The sequence below is a fragment of the Myzus persicae genome, unplaced genomic scaffold, assembly GCF_001856785.1.
Source record: "Myzus persicae strain clone G006 unplaced genomic scaffold, MPER_G0061.0, whole genome shotgun sequence".
In the NCBI taxonomy this organism is placed as follows: Eukaryota; Metazoa; Arthropoda; class Insecta; order Hemiptera; family Aphididae; genus Myzus; species Myzus persicae.
This window is the reverse complement of record NW_019103960.1, coordinates 102,704-122,653: the sequence shown is the minus strand read 5'-3', so window position 1 is coordinate 122,653 and position 19,950 is coordinate 102,704. Positions and strand designations below refer to the sequence as shown.

The window sequence follows — 19,950 nt, the reverse complement described above, 5'->3', positions numbered from 1 at the left end:
GAATTATAATAGCTTGCAACTTCATTACAGCGATACGAGATGAAATAATGAATATATTTAGAAGCACAATTTGTTTAATCGAAAAATGGTAATTTATCTATAAAAACAGTTTAATTACAGTTTAAAAGGCATTTTTTATAAATATTTTAAATTAAATTCATTATTATAAAAATGGCTATTGTCATATTATTAGATTGTGATTATCGTTAAGAAAAATAAGAAACAATAATCAAGTTTTCGAAAGTGAAAACGAATCAATATTTTATGGTTTTCCTAAGATTTGTTAACAATAATGTATTGGTCTACCTATTCCCAAAAATGTACAGCATTGATATACAGATGATTCTTAAGTGGAGTTCTTAAACCTTTAAGCAGTAGCATAAACCAGGAAGCAATTTATATTCCTAACACAATGAAAACTGTTAAAAAAAATGGACATATAATATCATGGAAATTCTATATAATATGTATCACTTATGCCATAAAAAATGTATATTCCTTTTTAAAGCCAGAAGTTGAATGAAAAATGAAAATCGATAATCGAAGATGAGGCGAGAATCATTCAAGCGTTCCACCGTTCGTATTTAATGAGAAAAGTAACAATTTTTTTTTCATTCATCTTTTTGTTGCATTTAATATCATAATAAACCTACATTTAAATAAACGTCAATGAAACATAATACCTATTCTGAAAAATACTTTTTAAAATAATTTTAACAATGAAATAATTATACACGTTCATATAATATATGTATCATGTATCTACTGTACAGTATAGTATACAGCATTAATAAAATAGTAAAAATAACGTGAACATAGGTATTAGGTATTGTATATTGTCAGAGTCCATTGAACGATAAAAACCAATAGAAGATAATCAGGCTAAAAGATGTGGTGAGGTCAACGAGAAGCAATTGGCACGGATCGTTATAAAATACTTGACCGATGACCCTGAAGGGCGGTGTGCACTTGTCTTTCGTTACTTCCTAAATAATGGAAATCGCCAATACATTTAAAAAAAACATAATTCATAATACCACTGACAGAATAACAGCAGTTATCATTACAATAGTACAATAGTTAAGAAAACATATACGTAACATGGATAATTGTAACTCGTTAAATGCATTTCAAATTCTATTTAACATTTGGCTAAAACAATTTTAAATTTCGCTCTCTAGTAGGTATATATATAATGCTAATATACTAGTCGAATAATAGATACCTATGCCAATTTTTTTTTTAAAACAAGTGTTTTCAAAAACAAGACAATATGTTGCCAAAGTTAAAAGACTTCCGATCTTATTTAAAGTATTTTAAATCTAAATGAATCCTAACTTACGTCATTTAAGCGTTAGCCTGTAACTATATATTTATAATATATACAAAGTTCTAAGAATTATTGTTTTCAGCAAATAGTAATATTTTATGATACAAAAATTTAAAAAATATCATTTAATAACAATCATGATTAAATAAACAAGCATGTCAGTTAAGTTTAATTTTTCTATCGTTGCGTATGTTCCTAGGGCAAGGAAAAAACGATATCAGCTGGATAATGTCAATTATAATTATAGCGTTCTATATTTTAGCCTCTATTTGAAGTCTTCATTTGCAGTGTTATCTGGTTGACATATTTTCGTATTTAGTCATGAATCGTGATAACAATAACGTAGACAAATGTTATAGGTAATTGTTATTTTAATTACAATTTAGCATAATGTAATAAATACAAATGTTTTCTTTTACATCTGTAACTATAGATTAGATAAACATATACTTGAAGTATAAATACATTGTACATTTGTGCAAAATTTTTAGTTTTTATACGACAAAATCTTATAAGTTATAAGTGATAAAACACAATTAACCATGATTGTATCATCTTTATAATTATATAAATCGATGTATAATTATATCATTATAATCACGTCATCGAAATAAATAATAACCGACAGTTATGATATACATACTTTAAATATATAGGTAATGATATACAGGATGTATCATTCCCTTAGATTTATTATTTATTTATCATTCTCTTAGATTGATCAGAAGTGGTTTTGACAACAACAAAATATTTTCTTTCCTCTTGTTTGAAAGCGTTCTTACATTTTATCATTGTTATATTTTAAGATTTTATTTATATTTACCGTTTATAATTGCCATAAATTATTATTTTTAATACTTACATATTATTAAAGGTGAGATTAAAGGAATCTATTATCCAAATTCCAATGGGGCTGGCTATAACTGCCTCAAAAGTCAAAACCATCACATGGGATGGCCAATTTTTATTATTATTGCTTGTTTTTTTAAACATTTGAGGCAAATTTTAAGGCATGATCTTCTTTAAATATAACTATTCTGAATTATTTAACTAAAAACTAAAATTTAAATTTATTTTTTAAATCATGCCTACACATATTTAATTTTTTCAATTAACACGGAAAGTAAAAACAAAATTCTAAATAATAATACAAAATAATTTTAAACAATGTCTGATCAGGATAAATACAACCGACAATAATTTGTTAGACTAATTCGTAAAAATTTTAACTCCAAAAATGCATTTTTTTTAAATGTATATTTGAAAATATTATAAACGACAACACATCGTTTAAAAGCATTCAAACTCAAAAATATTAATTTATTCTTCCACGAAAATACTGATAAACTTACAGGTAAAATGTCTCATCTCCACACCTGATACTTTAATAAAGAAAAAGTCACATCTCAATTGTGATAATAAATAAATATTCTTATAAGTTATTATCAATAATAATTATGTTATTATTTATTTTGTGTTATTTATAATTATTACTTACATTTTTAGAGTGAGGTATTTTTACAAATTAGTTTGACGACTTTTCGTCGCCTGAAAATTAGTCAATATTGAGATGGAACTTTTACGAAATAGTTTGACGTTATATTGTATATCGTACATTCATTTCATATTAAGTCATATTATCATATAGTGGAACATCCGTTAGCGGCCATATAAAAAATAACTGTTATATAGATATATAACAGTAATTTTTTTGTCATTTTATTTTCGATAAGATCGAACTACTGAATACATGAATACATTCAAGACATCTAAAACGCTTTCAACTTAAAATATATGAATAGAAATATAATTTTACTTAGTTCCTTACCAAGTGGATACATTTTTCTATTATCCACACACTCATAATAATATTATTAAGATTACTTAAACTTGAGAAAATATTTAAAAATATAAATTAAAATGTATAGGTATATACACCTGATTACAATACCTGATATATAATGTAATAGGTATACCATAGCCAATTTGATAGGTAATTAAAGAAACAATTTAAACAGTTTTCTCAATTTAAAGAACTTAATCTTAAAAATAATAATCAAATGTTTAGGCACCTATAAGAATTTAATCAGCATATAATAAATAATATAGTTATACACTATGGAAATATAGATTATATTTTTTTTATTCTGTATTGCTATATTTAAATTTCACATTATTATTGATTAGAAATGAATAATTATATGCTATTTTAAGAACATTTTAGCTATTAGAGATTTAGTTAAACTTCTAATTGGGCTCTGAGAAATTACAATATACATATTCAATCGATTCACTGAGGCATCGATCGTTATGTAAGAAAATAAACATGGCAGGTAACACACACGATTGCACGTAAGTGTACGTAGGCATGTTATATCAGTCTCAAAAACACAGACAGTAGGTAGTCAGAACAAAACCGTTTCTTAATTGGACAACTATTTTCGTACATGTAGGAATGAAAATAATAATTTATAGCCTTTTAAATAATAAAATAACTCACCATTCCTTTCTAAACATAACTAGGTATTACAACTCGGTAGTTTAAATATTCTTTCGGTAACTAGGTACTATTTTTCTAGTTAACGCTTTAAGCGCTCATATCTGAAGCATTAGAGCAATCGTAAATTCACAACTGTTAATAAATCGTCCAAATTACTAGGCTATTACTAGACATCACTTTCAAGGGCAAACCGTTTTTTTATTTTTGTCTTATCAGGTATCGCAACGATTCCGTTATCTTTGTCGCCCGGCATACAGGCCCGCCAGACGCACAGCTGTTGCAGGTTATGAACGGAGGAGAAAACGAATATTATTATTATCAAGATTACCCAATTTAAACGTCTATGTGGACTGACTATTCGCGAATTTGTTGACGAAACATATGCAGCCAAAAATGTAACGTTTAAAGCATAATAATAATAACAGCATTCGAAAATAATATATTAAATTATAATAGGTATGTTTGTAGTTGTGTACAGGTGTACAATTAAATACGATTATATTACTTATTATTAGTTATTACCTACTTATTACTAGGTACATACTGCAGGCAGTCAGCAGCAGCGGTTTCTTGAGGCCATTGGTAGATGACACCGATGAGATCGAATGACGTCTTTGGCGGTGGATTAACAAAACGAAAGATTGGCCAATAATCGGACAGAAAGAAACGGTGAAAAACTAAAACAAAACCGAAACGTGAAGACGGGACTGCAAAAATACGTTCGTGACGGCAATCGACGTTACTGTGCTGCTCGTTGTATTATTTTCTTTGGCTACGGTCGCCGCCACTGCTGCCACCGCCGACGTCGTCGTCGCTGCAATGCCGACTAAAGACGACGAATGGAAGGGGGGTTGGCGCATTAATATAATAATAATTGTAATGTTGATGATGATAATAATAATAGTCGTATGATATGATGAATGATGATTGAGGTTTATGGCTCTGATCACGAATGATCGAAGATATTATATGAGAGTACAAACGTGCAACACGTATTATGATATAATTTAGTCGAGCATAAAGTTATTTAATTTAATCGCGAGTTCGTCGTCGTGCTATTTTAACGATTTGACACGGGCGTGGGATGACGATTTCCGTCTTAATTTAAGCAATTGTTTGCTGATGTAAGCTTGTTTGGTCGCCCGACTGTATGTTCCTTCCCTATATATATATATATTATAAATACACACGATTTCTCAACAGTACGTAACCGCATACCGCACTAAATCTCGTGGTAGGTAAGTGCGCTGTGTCTCGTGGAAGAGCGACTACGAGAGATCAATTTTCCAACACTTCGTTTACGTCGTGCGAAATTGTTGCATTCAATCCCTAATAAGTTTTGACATGCGTAATTATTTACCGCGTTGTATAGTTGTTATTTCTACGAAACGGTCGAAACGCATATTATTATTAAAGTAATGCGTGGTGTAATTGAAACATTAAAAATTAGAAACTTATAAATATAATCGTTATTTTCCTTTTCGCCTCGATTGTGTTATTTAGACCATAATGTTTTGGACTTTTTCAAAGACAAACGGTGTAAAAGATGCTCCGGTAACATAACATTTGAATTGTGTCATAGAAACTTATAAATTATCCACCGATATAGATACTGCTGAGTAATAAAAAGATAAACCCGATTTGTTTGTCAATTTTGAAGGAAATTATTGTCAAACCACGAACAAAATGCATATTATACGTATTAATCTTTGACTGCACAAAAAATGTACACGTAGGTACAACGAAGGCTTGTGTAATTATATCTATATGTCATACTGTCATAAGTTAAACGTTGAGAATTTTAAAACTATCTATAGCTATAGTACATAATACCAACCTATACATATTTACACTGAATTTGGTGTTTACTAAGTAGTATACCTATTAATGTAATCAATTTATGCATTTATGTTCGTTCACATGTGGAGGAGTGTATTCCCCAGTGGAATTATTTTTGTATAATTCCAAATAACTGGTGCTTTTGATTTTGGATTTTGGAGGGTTTTTTCACGCACTTACTATCAGATTACCTGTCAGTGGCGGGTAAAGGGATTATTTTCACTATGCGGTCCGATTAAATTTTTTAGGAGTCGGGGTAGGGGTTATAATTAAGGCATGTACATACAGTACCTATAACATATTATATTTTATTTGAACCCGAAATTTCACTATGAGCCCTGACCCAGGCACCACCTCCTTTATATACGCCACTACTTAGGAACGCTATATAGTGTATCTAATGGCAAATAAAATGTATTTTGAGTTCAACATTCATTTTATTGAGTATCGACCATTTGAAAAACTTGTAACATTTTACTCTGGCTCTGACATTTAAGCCGTTATTGCTGAACTAAAAACATAGCAGGCAAAACTGTAAGCTGACCGCACATTTCTTAAAACAGCTATAAATGCTTTACGTTTATTTTGTAATTATTCAAAATATATTAAACAAATCGTATCGAGATGTGTTCATAGGAAAAAATTACTGATAGGCAATTTATAGAAGCTTAATAAAACGGAGTTTTGCATACATAAATATGATAAAAGCTTATTTATTATTAAAAATCATCTTTCGTGTAGGTACCTAGCATATAAGCTTTTAAGGTGTAGCTATAAATATGAAACCGGTTGATGTCTTTAAACTCATATGTTTTCGATTCGAAGCTTTAGCGTTTAAATTAACGAAGTGTATTACGATATGATCGTAATAATTTTCGTCGACGTCTGCGATGCTAATATAATATAAAGGATACGCATAGTAATCAAAATGACGTGACACGCCGTCTACCGTGTCATGTAATGTTAAAGCAGCGAGATAATTCATGTTAATTTTTTTCAGTAATTAATCATTATTATCAATAACACACATATACGCGTTGTACGCAACCAAAACGAGAAGGAATTATAAAAAAAATACGTCAATCTAATAATGAATAATTATTATGATTTATGTATTAACATTGGGCGATATTATATTATATATTTATTATTTATTATTTATTTTACTTCAATCTTATATTCTCATATTAATTTATGGGCGACTATTCTGAGGCTTGAATTTCATTAGTAAAGAGTATAGGTAAATTCAATGAAACCAAAGTATATATTTATTTATGAGTTATGAGCTTATGACAATAATCACATTTTGTATAAATCAAATGTTGCAATAAAATTTAGATGTTAACATTTTTCTTTTCTAATTTTAGTTACATTGCCTACTAGGATATTAGTTCTAATTTACATTGTAATTACATATATTTTACATTATAGTTAGTTTTTTTATTAAGTTGTACAACTCCATGTCCTTTAGGAAATTGGTGTTGAAATTTGATTGGAGGTCTTGCTGTAGGATTTTTCGTAGTACCTAAGTCAACATTTTATGTAGATATATGTCATAGAAAAACTGTTGGAATTCGGCACCACTTGTACATGTTAAAAGAGTAAAAATGTTTCTGGTGTTTTTATTTTTTTACTCGCAGGTCTCTCAATGTTTTCACCAAAAACATAACTGATATTTTATATTCGAATGGAAACTATCATAAGTTAGTCAATGTATCTATATTGTATACACATAACATAAACGTATAAATGTATAATAATATATAAAATGACAAGTGTCGGTGTTCCAGTTTTCCTGCAGTGAGTCAATTAATCATTTTTATGATTTTTTCTCAGTTATTCCAATACCTCCCGCCTATGTGAATATCTTGACGTCAGTATTTTTTCTATTTTTGGAGAAAGCAGGAGGGGATGGGAGAAATGTTCCACTTTTCGAGTAAGACAATATCATATGAATATTTTTGAGATTTTTTTAGCAGAATTCAAAATACGCTTCGTCACGTCGCCTTTTTTATTTTGTTTCAAAATTCTGGACATAATTTTTGTGTTCAAACAGTTTAAGTTGATAGATCAATACACACCGGCGTTATATGATATAAAACAAAATATGCAAGATAGAATAATTATTTAGAGCGTGGAACCTGACCGTTTATTGTTTATAAGCCAGAAAAAAAACTCATCAATGAGAGATACAGCGAAATTTATAAATATACTTTAAAGTAAAGTTGAACTAAATAGTACCTATATGGCTATAAAAGGCTAGCTACACCTATAACTAGTAAGAATATACAAATAAATATATCACACGAGCGAAGTTTGGAAACTTATATAGTATACTATATCTATATCGTATATTATAATATTTACGTTATATGGACAAAAATTTTACAAATATGAAATATTATGCATAAAGATATCAATTTATTTCATTTTTCTTACTGTGTCTAAGGTTATAAGATTCATTTTAAATATAATACATTATAGCTCGTTTTCTGACCACAATGGTTGAGAAGCCCTTAAACGAGTACCTAACTACTATTGACAAAAGGAATAAATAACTCATTGAACATTATTTTTTTTACATATAATAGGAAAGTGGGACGTATTTTATGGTTTCATATGGTTTCCTAATGGCAAATGTGTAGCTTTCGCATTTGCCGCCGAGACAAAGGATGGCTGAATAAGTCCTTGGGAGCTCAAATCCCTTTGATAACCTCCCCTTACTGCACCCAGAGGTGCCAGGTTTTGAACATTTCACGGGAGGGGGGGGGCTCAGTATTTTAAAAGCACAAGTAAAGTTTTACCTAAATAATTTCATTTTCTTTAAATATCTTTAAAATATGAAAGTTATAACCATTTATTAGCATTTTTTCCTATCTGTATGTGCAAGATATTACATATCCTGCCAATAGCAAGTCCTTGTATATGGTGCACCAAATTTTTCGGGCAACGTCTGGCCTTCATTATGACTCTAATTATTAGTGCGTTTTACTAGTTTTTCGTAGGTATTTAAAAGTACGTGCTTGGTTGCTTGATGTATTCTAGCTATACTGTTATTGCAGCAAGGATTCTACAGAATAGACTACAAGTAGAAAGGGAAGAATATATTTTTGCCAGATTTTTGATATGGATCACATAGCATGTGCAGTGTGTTTGATCAGTCTTATGATTTACAACCTCAGATCTCTCTGAACATTTACACTCTGGGAAGAGGTAAGTAATTACCTAATATATCTATCTAATTAAATCTTCAACCATTACTTAAAGTGATTTTGACGTGAATACAATTTTATAGTATATATTATATATATATCAATTATAAATATATTACTTGATGAACGGTGTCTAATAATATTTTTCATTGTAGACTGTAGTGGTAGGGGACCATATAATAATTGATTGTATTGGCTATTGATTATAACTTATAAGTCACTATGACTTAAACTTGAATCTAATTTCTTTGAAGATGATATGGTAACAAATATTTACTCGATAATTTAAATTTGTATATGGCTTGTACTTATGTAAACATGTAATAGATATTGAATAATAAGCCAATCTACAGAGAATCGAATGTACCTATGCAGTATGCATTTAAAACAAAGTTGTTGATACAATTCTTAAAATCAGCTTCGCTTTATTTTTTTTACCAAATTCTTAAAATAATCTATGAATATCTTGTCAGTATAGTTCTGATGCCTGATGATGATTGATTTTTTCGAAAATGTTATTATAATAGTTTATTAATTTCTATAGGTTGCAAAGTTAAAGGAACTACTGTTGGACGAGTAAACCTACAACTGAGGTATAACATAACCCATATGTTATTGAGACGTATTTTGAGATCTGCTGCACATGCGCGAGACGTCACAGTTACAAAACTGCCGATGCGGTGATGTGTTTCGCCGACGGAATGTCCGCAAAGATCAGAGCTGCGGAAGCCTGCAGTGTGTAAAAGAGCACAAACAAAACGAAACGCATCGAACACATTCGAAAGAAACCGTTGAACCTGCGGACGAGGACGACGACAGTCGAAAACAGAAATATTTCTCCCGCCATCCACCGCCCCATCGGACGAATATCAATAATGTGTACATAATATTATACACCTATACCTCACCTACCTGTATAGGTATTATACACCTAAATAATAATGCGACGCATATAAACGGCCAACGAGACAATATACAATAGATATAATGTGGCTGCCAACTGGAAACGACAGCTGGCAACCGGTCGAAATAAATAATAATAATACAACACATAATAAACAAACTACAAACGTCATAATAACAGTACCTACACCTGATATTGTTAATTTTAATAATAGCAATAATATATTGTTGTTATCAAATATCAAGCAATGTGTCAAGCAAACCTACAACCACCTATATGAGGAAGTATGGCGGAGCGCAGTACCGCTGGACGTATTGTGCGAATGCGGTGGCGGCGGCGTTTGTCCGTTTGGTTTTAGTATTCAATACGAGGCACGCTTTAATGATACGCGATGATAGTGATTATATAATAGTATTGATATACCACAATAAATAATAATATACATTATTAGTAGGGCAAAATAGTTGTTGTGTATTCGCCACTTTTCACGCTTTGGTCATTGTATAATAATAACGTACCCAGTGTCTATAAATTAGCAGCTATACCTAGTCTATACTAGGATAGCTAATAAACTAGCTAATATGGCGTGTTCCGTCAAACCGCAAGTAAAAAACAATTTATTTTTAAAAAAACAAACTACTTTTTTACCGCAACGAGGTTTCTTTTGCGATTGTTATATAGTTGACGATTGACAATATGCTTTTTTAAACATTTTACCGTAGCTATTCATAGGTCTACATACAATATTATAATATTAATACGAAGTGATGTCATATTGGATAGATTGTGCGAATAGTTTAGTCTAGTAATTTTCTACAAACATTTACTCTGTTTTACGTTCACTTATAGGATATAGTAGTACTTATAGTAGGTGTATATTGTAATATATTATAATATATTACTTTAATATTGTAAAACGCCGATCCCGTACGACAGGTTCGTTTCGGACAGGGGGAATGGGATAAAGTAATAATAATAATAATAATAATAATAATAATAATAACGAAAAGAACTTGTGACAATAATAATAAAATATAATATAACGATGCCACTTCCCAAGGTTCACGCAAGGTCAACGAAAATCGTCTCCCCACCGCAAGCCGTCATCGTCGACGACTCTAGTAAAATGTACACGCACACACACGCACTTAAGTTAAATTATTTATTTATATGTTTTTATATACAACGAATTATGTGGAATAATAGGTGTACAATGATATTATTTATTTATATATAAATTTAAGTACTGTGTTATGTATATAATTTGTTATACTCGAGACACATATCATTATTATCTAATGCTGACTTTTCGATTAGCCAATTTCTATGCATATATACATAAATACATACATGTATTAAATTGTGTAGTACATACACTAGCCTACCAACCAACTTAACTTACCTTTATATATATATATATATATGAGTGTGTGTGTATGTTTTTGCCTGCCTATATAATATTATGTATACCTCGCGAATATTGTTAAACGCGCACCACGCCAGCACGCAGTACGCGTGCATGTGAGCAGTGTTAATAAATCGATTTAGCCTTCGTCCAGTTCTTTTCCTGGTGAAAAAAATCGTTTTGCCGTAATCACGAGAACGAGACGACGACCACGACGACGACGGTGTAAATACCAACCCAAGTGTATATAATACAATATATTATCTATACATAATATTTAATGATAGGTACTACATTTTATTATGTCGTATGAGATATAATATATACCTATAATATGTATAATATACCTAATAATATTAATTATTATCCTAGACAAATGACTTTCTGGAAGTCACTGCGCCGTGGGCCACAAATTAGGCACTATATATACCTAATGTGTAGTTACAATATTATCATTATTCATTATTATTATTACAGTGTTCACTGTACAATTTCACTTGCGACGAAGACGACGAAATGCAATACCCCAACTATCGCGCGTTTATTAGTATATTATATATTTTAATATTCATACATCTATGTTTCACGACTATACAGACTATACCTACACGAGTACCTATATTATATCTTTATATGTAAGTATGGTTACATTTTTGCTTGGTATAATAAATGTTGCTATTAATCGACTACCAATAGCTGTGTAGGTAATAGGTATAGGTATCTCTGAAGTTTAAAAATTGTTGTGCCGGTATACCTACATGACATTATTCAACACAGGGCTCTAATTTGTATGCATTTTACTACTTTGTATGCTATACCTTATGTAACTTATAAGTATCAGTGAAAAGTACCTATTATACAAGAAATACCTACGAATTTTTAGGAAATAATTTGTAGATTTTTATAAAAGAACATGCAGTTTAGTAAACATTGACACGTTTCACTATTCGATAGAAAGAAAATCAAATATAGGTAAACAATAAATAATTCTTAAGAACACATAGGTTTATTTATGTTTAATGTATATTAACATTTTTCACTTTAATTATTATACTAATTATTGTTCTAGATTTATAAATAATTGTCTAATAAAAAATAAATAAACAATAAGTTACAAACTTTCTATTTTTATAAATGACCAACTACTTAAAAAACATCTTTTACTTTTTGAATTTTTTGTTAGTATAATTGGGTCATAAATATATATTTTTACTTAATGTTTTTTTTTGCATTGAAGTCCAACCCCTGTTATATAATACTATATCGTGTATAATATATATTCTATAATGTTATAACCATATACTAACTATGTGTAGTAGGTACCTATATTGATTTTGTTTGAATTTAATATATTTAATACAACCCTTTCTATACTTATTCAAACCATAAACAAAATATTTTATCAATAGGTAATTACACACAAGAGAATTTAAATTCACGACAAAAATTGTTATATTAATATATGCATATATGTATGCACTATATGAATACAAATACAAGATAGCTATGAGTAATATAATTACAAATATTCATTTTGTATGAAAAAGTTTATTTATATATATATCAAGGATACATTTCCTTAAAAAGTATATTTTTTTTTTGTATACATATAAATTGATTTTATGTTTCATAATTTATCTTATAATATTACAACGAAATTGATGTGGAAATTAGAGACCACGAAAAAAAATCAACTAAAATAATTATCATTATGTATGTATATATTATATACCTAAATATAATATAATATACTACTAAATAAAACATGTAAATAGTATAAATCTATCCCAATGGTCAGTGCTGCTGATGTTAAATTAAAAAAATATATTATCATACGAAAGAATAAAATATTCACATTATGTCACGAATAGGTGTTTTAACAGAAAGAGAATACTATGGTTGATAATATATAACTATATAATCCGAATTGATATGGTAAACAAAATTTCTTGTGTTGACTGATACCTACCGTGAGCAGTCAACAGTATGATTGAAGAAGAATATAGATCGACGATTTGCGGATATTCGTATACTTAACTATTGCTGCAAACCAAAAATGTTTCCAGGATCGCCACGTATTCTGCAGGCAAATCGGAAGACAATAATATAATAAAAGTATTCTCCTTGCTGAGACATCACAATAAACAGTTTCATTGCCATTCACGATGTGCTATTAATGCAGAACCGAGAAGAGTTCGAAAAGATAAGAAATTAATGTTGTAAGACACATCCTGTGGAAATACAGTAGAATAGTTAAGAGTTAAAAAAAGGGAGAAAGTAGGTAAACATTCTGCTGTACCTACAGTATAGTTGTCGAATACTTGAGTGTACCTCGTCATTGAATAAGTCAATGTAATAGATATGTTGACTTTTAATTCAATGGAATTCAATCATTGCATACGGAATACGACTCCGAGCAAAGACGGTCAGATTATAGTACTAAGTATATTGTGTGATATTTTATGTATTTATAGGTAATTGTTATTGATATTATAGTAATTTATCTTACTATAAGCTATTTACTATTAGTTATTACTAATTAAACAGCTAGTTTGGACTAATATTTTCCAAAAACATTGCAATGCATTTATTATGTTATTAATAGAATAAATTTATAATCAAGATTTTTTTTTTTTTAAACTAAAAAATTCAAAAATATTACATGCTTATATTAATAGTTTGATTTTAGTCTAAATATTTTTAAATTTTCATTGAGTTTAGAAAATGATAGTTAAAGAACAGAGGAATGTTTCAAGTTTCTACAATGAATATTTTTTGAATTACAACAAAATAACTAAAATCGTTAGATAACACGTCGTTATTTTACGTGTGAATATCCAATTTCGTCAAAATATAAACTTCAGACGCTCATAAAAAAATATTTATTTCATTTTTTTTGTCTTTAACTATTGTATAAGAAAAATGTGTTCGGTACTTAACATTAAATTGTATACTCTTAGTTATGAATGTTAAAATATTTATGAATTGTATGCTACAAAATAATTTTTTATATTTTGCTGATATTTAAAGCTTTTATGAAAATATTGTGATAATGTATTGTCGATGTTTTTAATCGATTTATCACAACTTACGAGGATCCTTAAGTCTCTGAATTAAATTTTCAAACAATTTTACCTGAAAAAAATTATTTTATACAATATACATTTAAAAAAAAGTCAAACATAAAACACTTATAATAAGAGCCAAAATATTTTGAAAATAATTTCAAGTTAATTAGTAACTTATATGAATATTTACTGAAAATTTCAATTCCCTCCAGTTACTTATTGTTGAGTTACAAAAAAAAAAAACAATCGATTTTGTCGAAACTAGAAATTGTTTTGCTTTAATATTCCAGTTTTTCCCAATTTTTTTTAGTTTTCGGATTATTTTGGAAACCACTGGGATATTCACTTTTTTACTTTTATTTATGAACTATAACTCAAAATACCAGCTATATCTAATTTAGTTCAACAAAACACCCTAAAAATTGAAAATTGAACATTTTTACTTCTCCTAAATGTGGTGATGGACAGAAAAAAACACATCATTTTAAATTAATTAATTCATCACTCAGCTCAGATCCAAAATTCAAGCGCGATTAAAGATTATTGTGAAACAGAAGCTTTATAATATACAGTTACAATAATGGACATTAATTAATTGGTGTACAAAGAAGTTTTTCACGTTATAGTTCCATCATTGTAATTTAAAAAAAATTGTTTATCCACAGAAGGTGTATCGTATATTGTCATGCACACTAAGTATAATAGTTATAATAATAGATATATTATTATAGTTCAGTCTCTTTAAAGTGGACTCTGTTGCAGTAGAAAAACAATGTCAATAATGACATAATATGATTTTTGGATTTAGATGATTCCGTTATTTGCGAGGTTATAGATCACGTAAATTATACTATTATAAATTAATTATAGTACTCACCTGGCATCTACATAGGAACGTAAAGGAAAACCAATCGGCAATTAAAATGTTTTTGTTATTATGAAGTGTGTGCAAATACATTTGTATCGCTAACATTACTAGTGAACATTTGTATAAAAAATTATAAATAAAATATGAATAAAAATTATAGGAATTTTACATATCATAAATGTTGATGAATGAAGGTACCTCCTATTGCAGTTATTAATTAATTACTTTCTTAACCAATTCTCATTGTTATACATACCTTAGTACTCGTAATACTTAATTTAAGCTGTTAACCTTCAAGAGTATTCATGACCTGCTAAAAATATATACCTACTTATTTATTCAATATGCTAATTCATACATCTGGTACAACGCAAACTCTAAATAAAACAGTAATTGTCGTAATTGTTCCTATACAAATGTAATGTACTTCAATATAGTTCAAGTATAATAAGTCATTAAACGCTAAACAAATGTTTATTATTTTATTATTGACTCAGTAATGAAACCACCGAGACCATATTTTAACTAAATATGAAACAATAATTAAAATAGAGTTATTAAAATAATCGTATTTTCTAAAATTATATAATTATGATTAAGTATAGTGTCGTAAAGGTAATCTAATAGAGTGAGTCGACCCATAGTCATTTTATCTCGAAATTTGATAATTTGAATAAAAACTTAGTCTCCTGCAGAGATTATCTAGCGATCACAATGGTATTTTAATCTCGTTATCTGTCACAGCAAACTCGGAAAATGTATAATATGATAAGATATCAAAAAGTTTAATGTACTCGTGTAGATATAGGCTATTTAATATCACCTATTCAATAAATTGTATTGTTTTATAACGTTGATAATCACAAATATTTGAGAAATTTCCTAAATGTTTATAAAGACTAATTATAATGGATCAAAATGTTAGAAACAAAAATACAACGTAGTTGATTAGAGTGATCTGGGGTATTTAGATGGGATGCACATATGAACATAGTCCCCATTAGACTCTAAACATCACGCTGCCATATATTTTACGGTTTAGTTTATAAAATCTTCTTTTTTTCCCCCAGAATGCATCAATACATGAGAGACGTACGGTTTATCACATTGCTTAACTCTTTTATCACATTGCTTACCTCTTATCACATTGCTTAGCTCTATTAGTTTATAAAATCTAAAACGTATCAAAATAACATCGTCGAGTACTAATAGAATAATATAAATAATCCAACTTTTCATACAAATTTACTAAGTAAATAACAGGTGTAATTATATAATATTATTAATATCTTGTTGAAAATGTTAATGTATATAAGTGCCCATTGTAGAGATATATTAAAATATAATATTGAAACCAATTTTTTTTAACTAGATACGTGTAACATGTATATTTTAAAATTGACGAATCTTTTGTTTGGAATAATATACAAATTTAAAAACTGACACAGTGCCATTAGTATTTCTTTTTGGCTTTTAGTTATAGTAATATAATATGATAAACCATTAATATTTTCCATGATTTTTTATTATTTACTTATTATTATATAATGATTATAATGGCACTTCCTAGTTCCTAAATAGTTAATTCCCAATCAAAGACTTTAAAGCTTTATAAATCATAACAAACAACAACATTGTAGGTACCCCCTTTTACGAATGATCAACTTATTAGTGCATTTTTAGATTTGTATAACACACACATATTAATATACGAGTATTATGATCCACACATTTATTCTAAAAAGTAGAGTGAGCGAGTGACTGATGTAACGTTGATTTATTGATTTATAGTTTATTGTGTTTCGTGAATATCATATTAAAAAACATACATTTTTACATTGGTATATAAAAAATACAGAAGTTTTATTATAATTAATTAAATGCAATTTTTAGGTGCTGAACGGAACGATGAATGTATTGATCTTATAATGATGTGTGTGTTTTTTTTGTGTCTATAATACATAGTCGAAATATAATGTTTCAATTTTCAATTTCAGTATCTTTTCCGGTTGGAAAGTGAATCTTGAAATCTCAAAAAAAAATTGACTCATGTTGAACTACTTATAGACATATGAAATTTCCGATTATTATTAGTTTTTTTAAAATTAATGTCGATAAAAAAATGCTCACTGGGTCAGAAAACTTGAAAATATAATACAAAGATTCTCGTTTATGTGGTTGTAAGTGGAAATTAAAAAAAATTTGAGCTTAAATTTGACAAAATTCTTGAAGATCACACAAAATAATTTTGAAATCCATAAAAATTTTTTTTATGAATCCAAGATTTGAAAATGTAATACAAGATTTCTCAAAGTTTATCTACCCTTATCAACAAAAAAAGTATCTACCTGTAAGTCAATTAAAATTTTTATGAGCATTTGAAGTTAACATTTTTACATTGGATATTCACTTGATTTCACATGGAGTGATTTTTTATTTTGTTGTGATTCAAAAACGAATGTTTGTAGATACTTGTTACTCATTATATGATGTTTATTTTACCATTTTGTACATTTGATAACATTTTTAAAATATTATGACTCGTTTTGACTTGTTTTGAGCTGTTTACTGACATTTTCAATTTTTTTTAGTTTTATTCTCTAAATGTCAATGAAATTTTTTTTGTTGGGCTAAAAAGCTTAAAAATCAATACAAGGATCCTCAAATGTTTTTACAATATTAGTTTAAAAATACTAAAAAGACATACGCACGGTTTATTTTTATAAGTATTTAAGTTACAAATTTATAAATTTGAAAATTTACAAATTATTTTGTAGTTAAGACTTCACAAAATTTTCAATTTTTATAGCTAAGGATTGAAAATTTAAAACATGATAAGCAGTCCATTCTGTAACTGAAAAATCTGAAAAATGTATTAACACAGATTTTTTTATAGTTATTATAAATTCAAATTTTAGCGAAATTACAAATTTAAACCAAGAATAACGATTCTAGTTATTTTGTTGTAATTTAAAAATATTATTCGTAGGTACTTGAAACTTTTGGAGTAGGTATATTATTATATTTTATACATACAATGAATTTAATCTTCTGTAGTACTAATGACTAATAGTAAAATAAATTACCTTAATCACAATTATATCATAAAATATACCTACTTAGTAATATTATTGACCGTCTTTGCTCAGAATCGTTTATCGTATACAATGATTTTAAATAATTGAATTCAAATTTTACACATCCATTACTGCAGTGAGACTCAATACACCTAATGTACCGTTACCCACTTACCCGCTTTTTTATTATTAATTATATATGTATTTAATATATTATTAAATATATAATATGTTCAATACAATTAAATATAAAATATTATTAAATAAATAGCAATACTTTGATTACTTATAATAATAGATCAACAATGATATTGTTTGGTAACCATCGCCGCGGCAACGAAAGTCACATCGGATGATTACGAGGACACAGCAGGCATACTAAACCGTAGGTATATAGTAGATAGAAAATAAACCAATAAAATGATGAACGTATTGATCATAGTAAATATAATTGCCGTTTATAAGAAAGCGGACGTTCTTCTTTGCCCAGGGACGATCGAGAGTGTTATCCTTATCATATTATACACCAAATTCGAAATCTGCTACATATACCTAGACTCTCAGAAAAAAAGTTATCACCCTCGCGGTCAAATATTAAGTTCGTATTGGAAAAATAAAAAAATAAAATTTTCAATTGAAATGAATTTATTATTATTATACAAAGATAAGACAAAGAACCACCTCTTTATTTAAGGAGAAAACGGCTCGAAACCAAGTACATACTAAAAATAGCCAAACACCAAGAGAATCCAGTGTACAACAAAATCTTTAAAAAAAGGTACCAGGATAAGCCTATTAATGCACCTCATCTAAGATCTATTTATGAAAGACAACAAGAGTTCATTATCAAAAACGAAACCTTGATTAACAATACAATTCAAGGCACTGTATCAAACGTACCCCCTTGGCGCTTTAATAAAAGTATAATAGACCTAAGAGCATATCACTATACAACAATAACACAACTGATAAGAATATTTATAAAGGTCTTCATTACGAACTTCTGCAATCGTACCCGGAATACATACAGATATACACCGACGCGTCGAAAATTGATCAGAAATCTGGACTAGCTATAATATCAAATGATATAAACATTCAATTAAGAACCAATGAGGTATGTAGTATTTGTACCGTAGAAGCCCTAGCGATACTCACAGCGATTCAAAGCATTCACTATCCTAACGATAAGAAATATCTATTAATGACAGATTCTTTAAGTAATTTAATCAGCATATACAATTTAAATACGTCTCAACCAAATATCTGTCTTATAATTAATGAACTATATGAGCGTAAAAATAGTATATCACTTGCATGGATCCCGGGACACGTCGGCATAAGAGGTAACGAAGAGCTGATCTAAAAGCAAAAGAAACAACTGGTACCTCCGCTTTTGAAGTATGTCCCCTCATATCTGACAGAGACTTGTTAAGCTCAACCAAATTTAAGTACATGGATGAATTGCAAAACCTCTGGGCAAAATGTGATAACAATAAGCTAAGAGAAATTAAACACTCTATACTACCATGGCCCAACCCATTTGAAATGTCTAGAAGGGACGAGGTAATTCTTGTCCGCTTACGAATAGGCCACACTCGCATGACTCACGGGTATCTCGTGGCCAAAGAAGACCCTCCATCATGCCCGACGTGCGGAACAATCATCACAGTCAAACATACACGTACAGAATGCCGAAAGTTCATTGAAAGGCGCATTGAGCTAAAACTTCCTGAGACACTATACG

General features: G+C 28.8%; 1 protein-coding gene across 6 annotated transcripts in view; it reads right to left on the bottom strand.

The window, feature by feature from the left end:
• LOC111036945 (trehalase) overlaps positions 1 to 19,950 on the bottom strand; it is a 104,270-nt gene that overhangs the window by 35,296 nt on the left and 49,024 nt on the right. The window contains exon 1 of one of the 6 annotated variants that reach the window (XM_022319266.1): positions 4,357 to 4,586. The exons of 3 other annotated variants lie outside the window; for them this stretch is intronic. Coding sequence is in view for 1 of the 3 variants with exons in the window: in XM_022319262.1 (XP_022174954.1) it covers positions 4,353 to 4,372 (20 nt within the window). In the remaining 2 variants the exon portion in view is untranslated. Of the gene's footprint in view, positions 1 to 4,352; positions 4,587 to 19,950 lie in introns of those variants that run through there. 2 more of the 6 variants (XM_022319267.1, XM_022319262.1) reach the window with 2 other exon arrangements.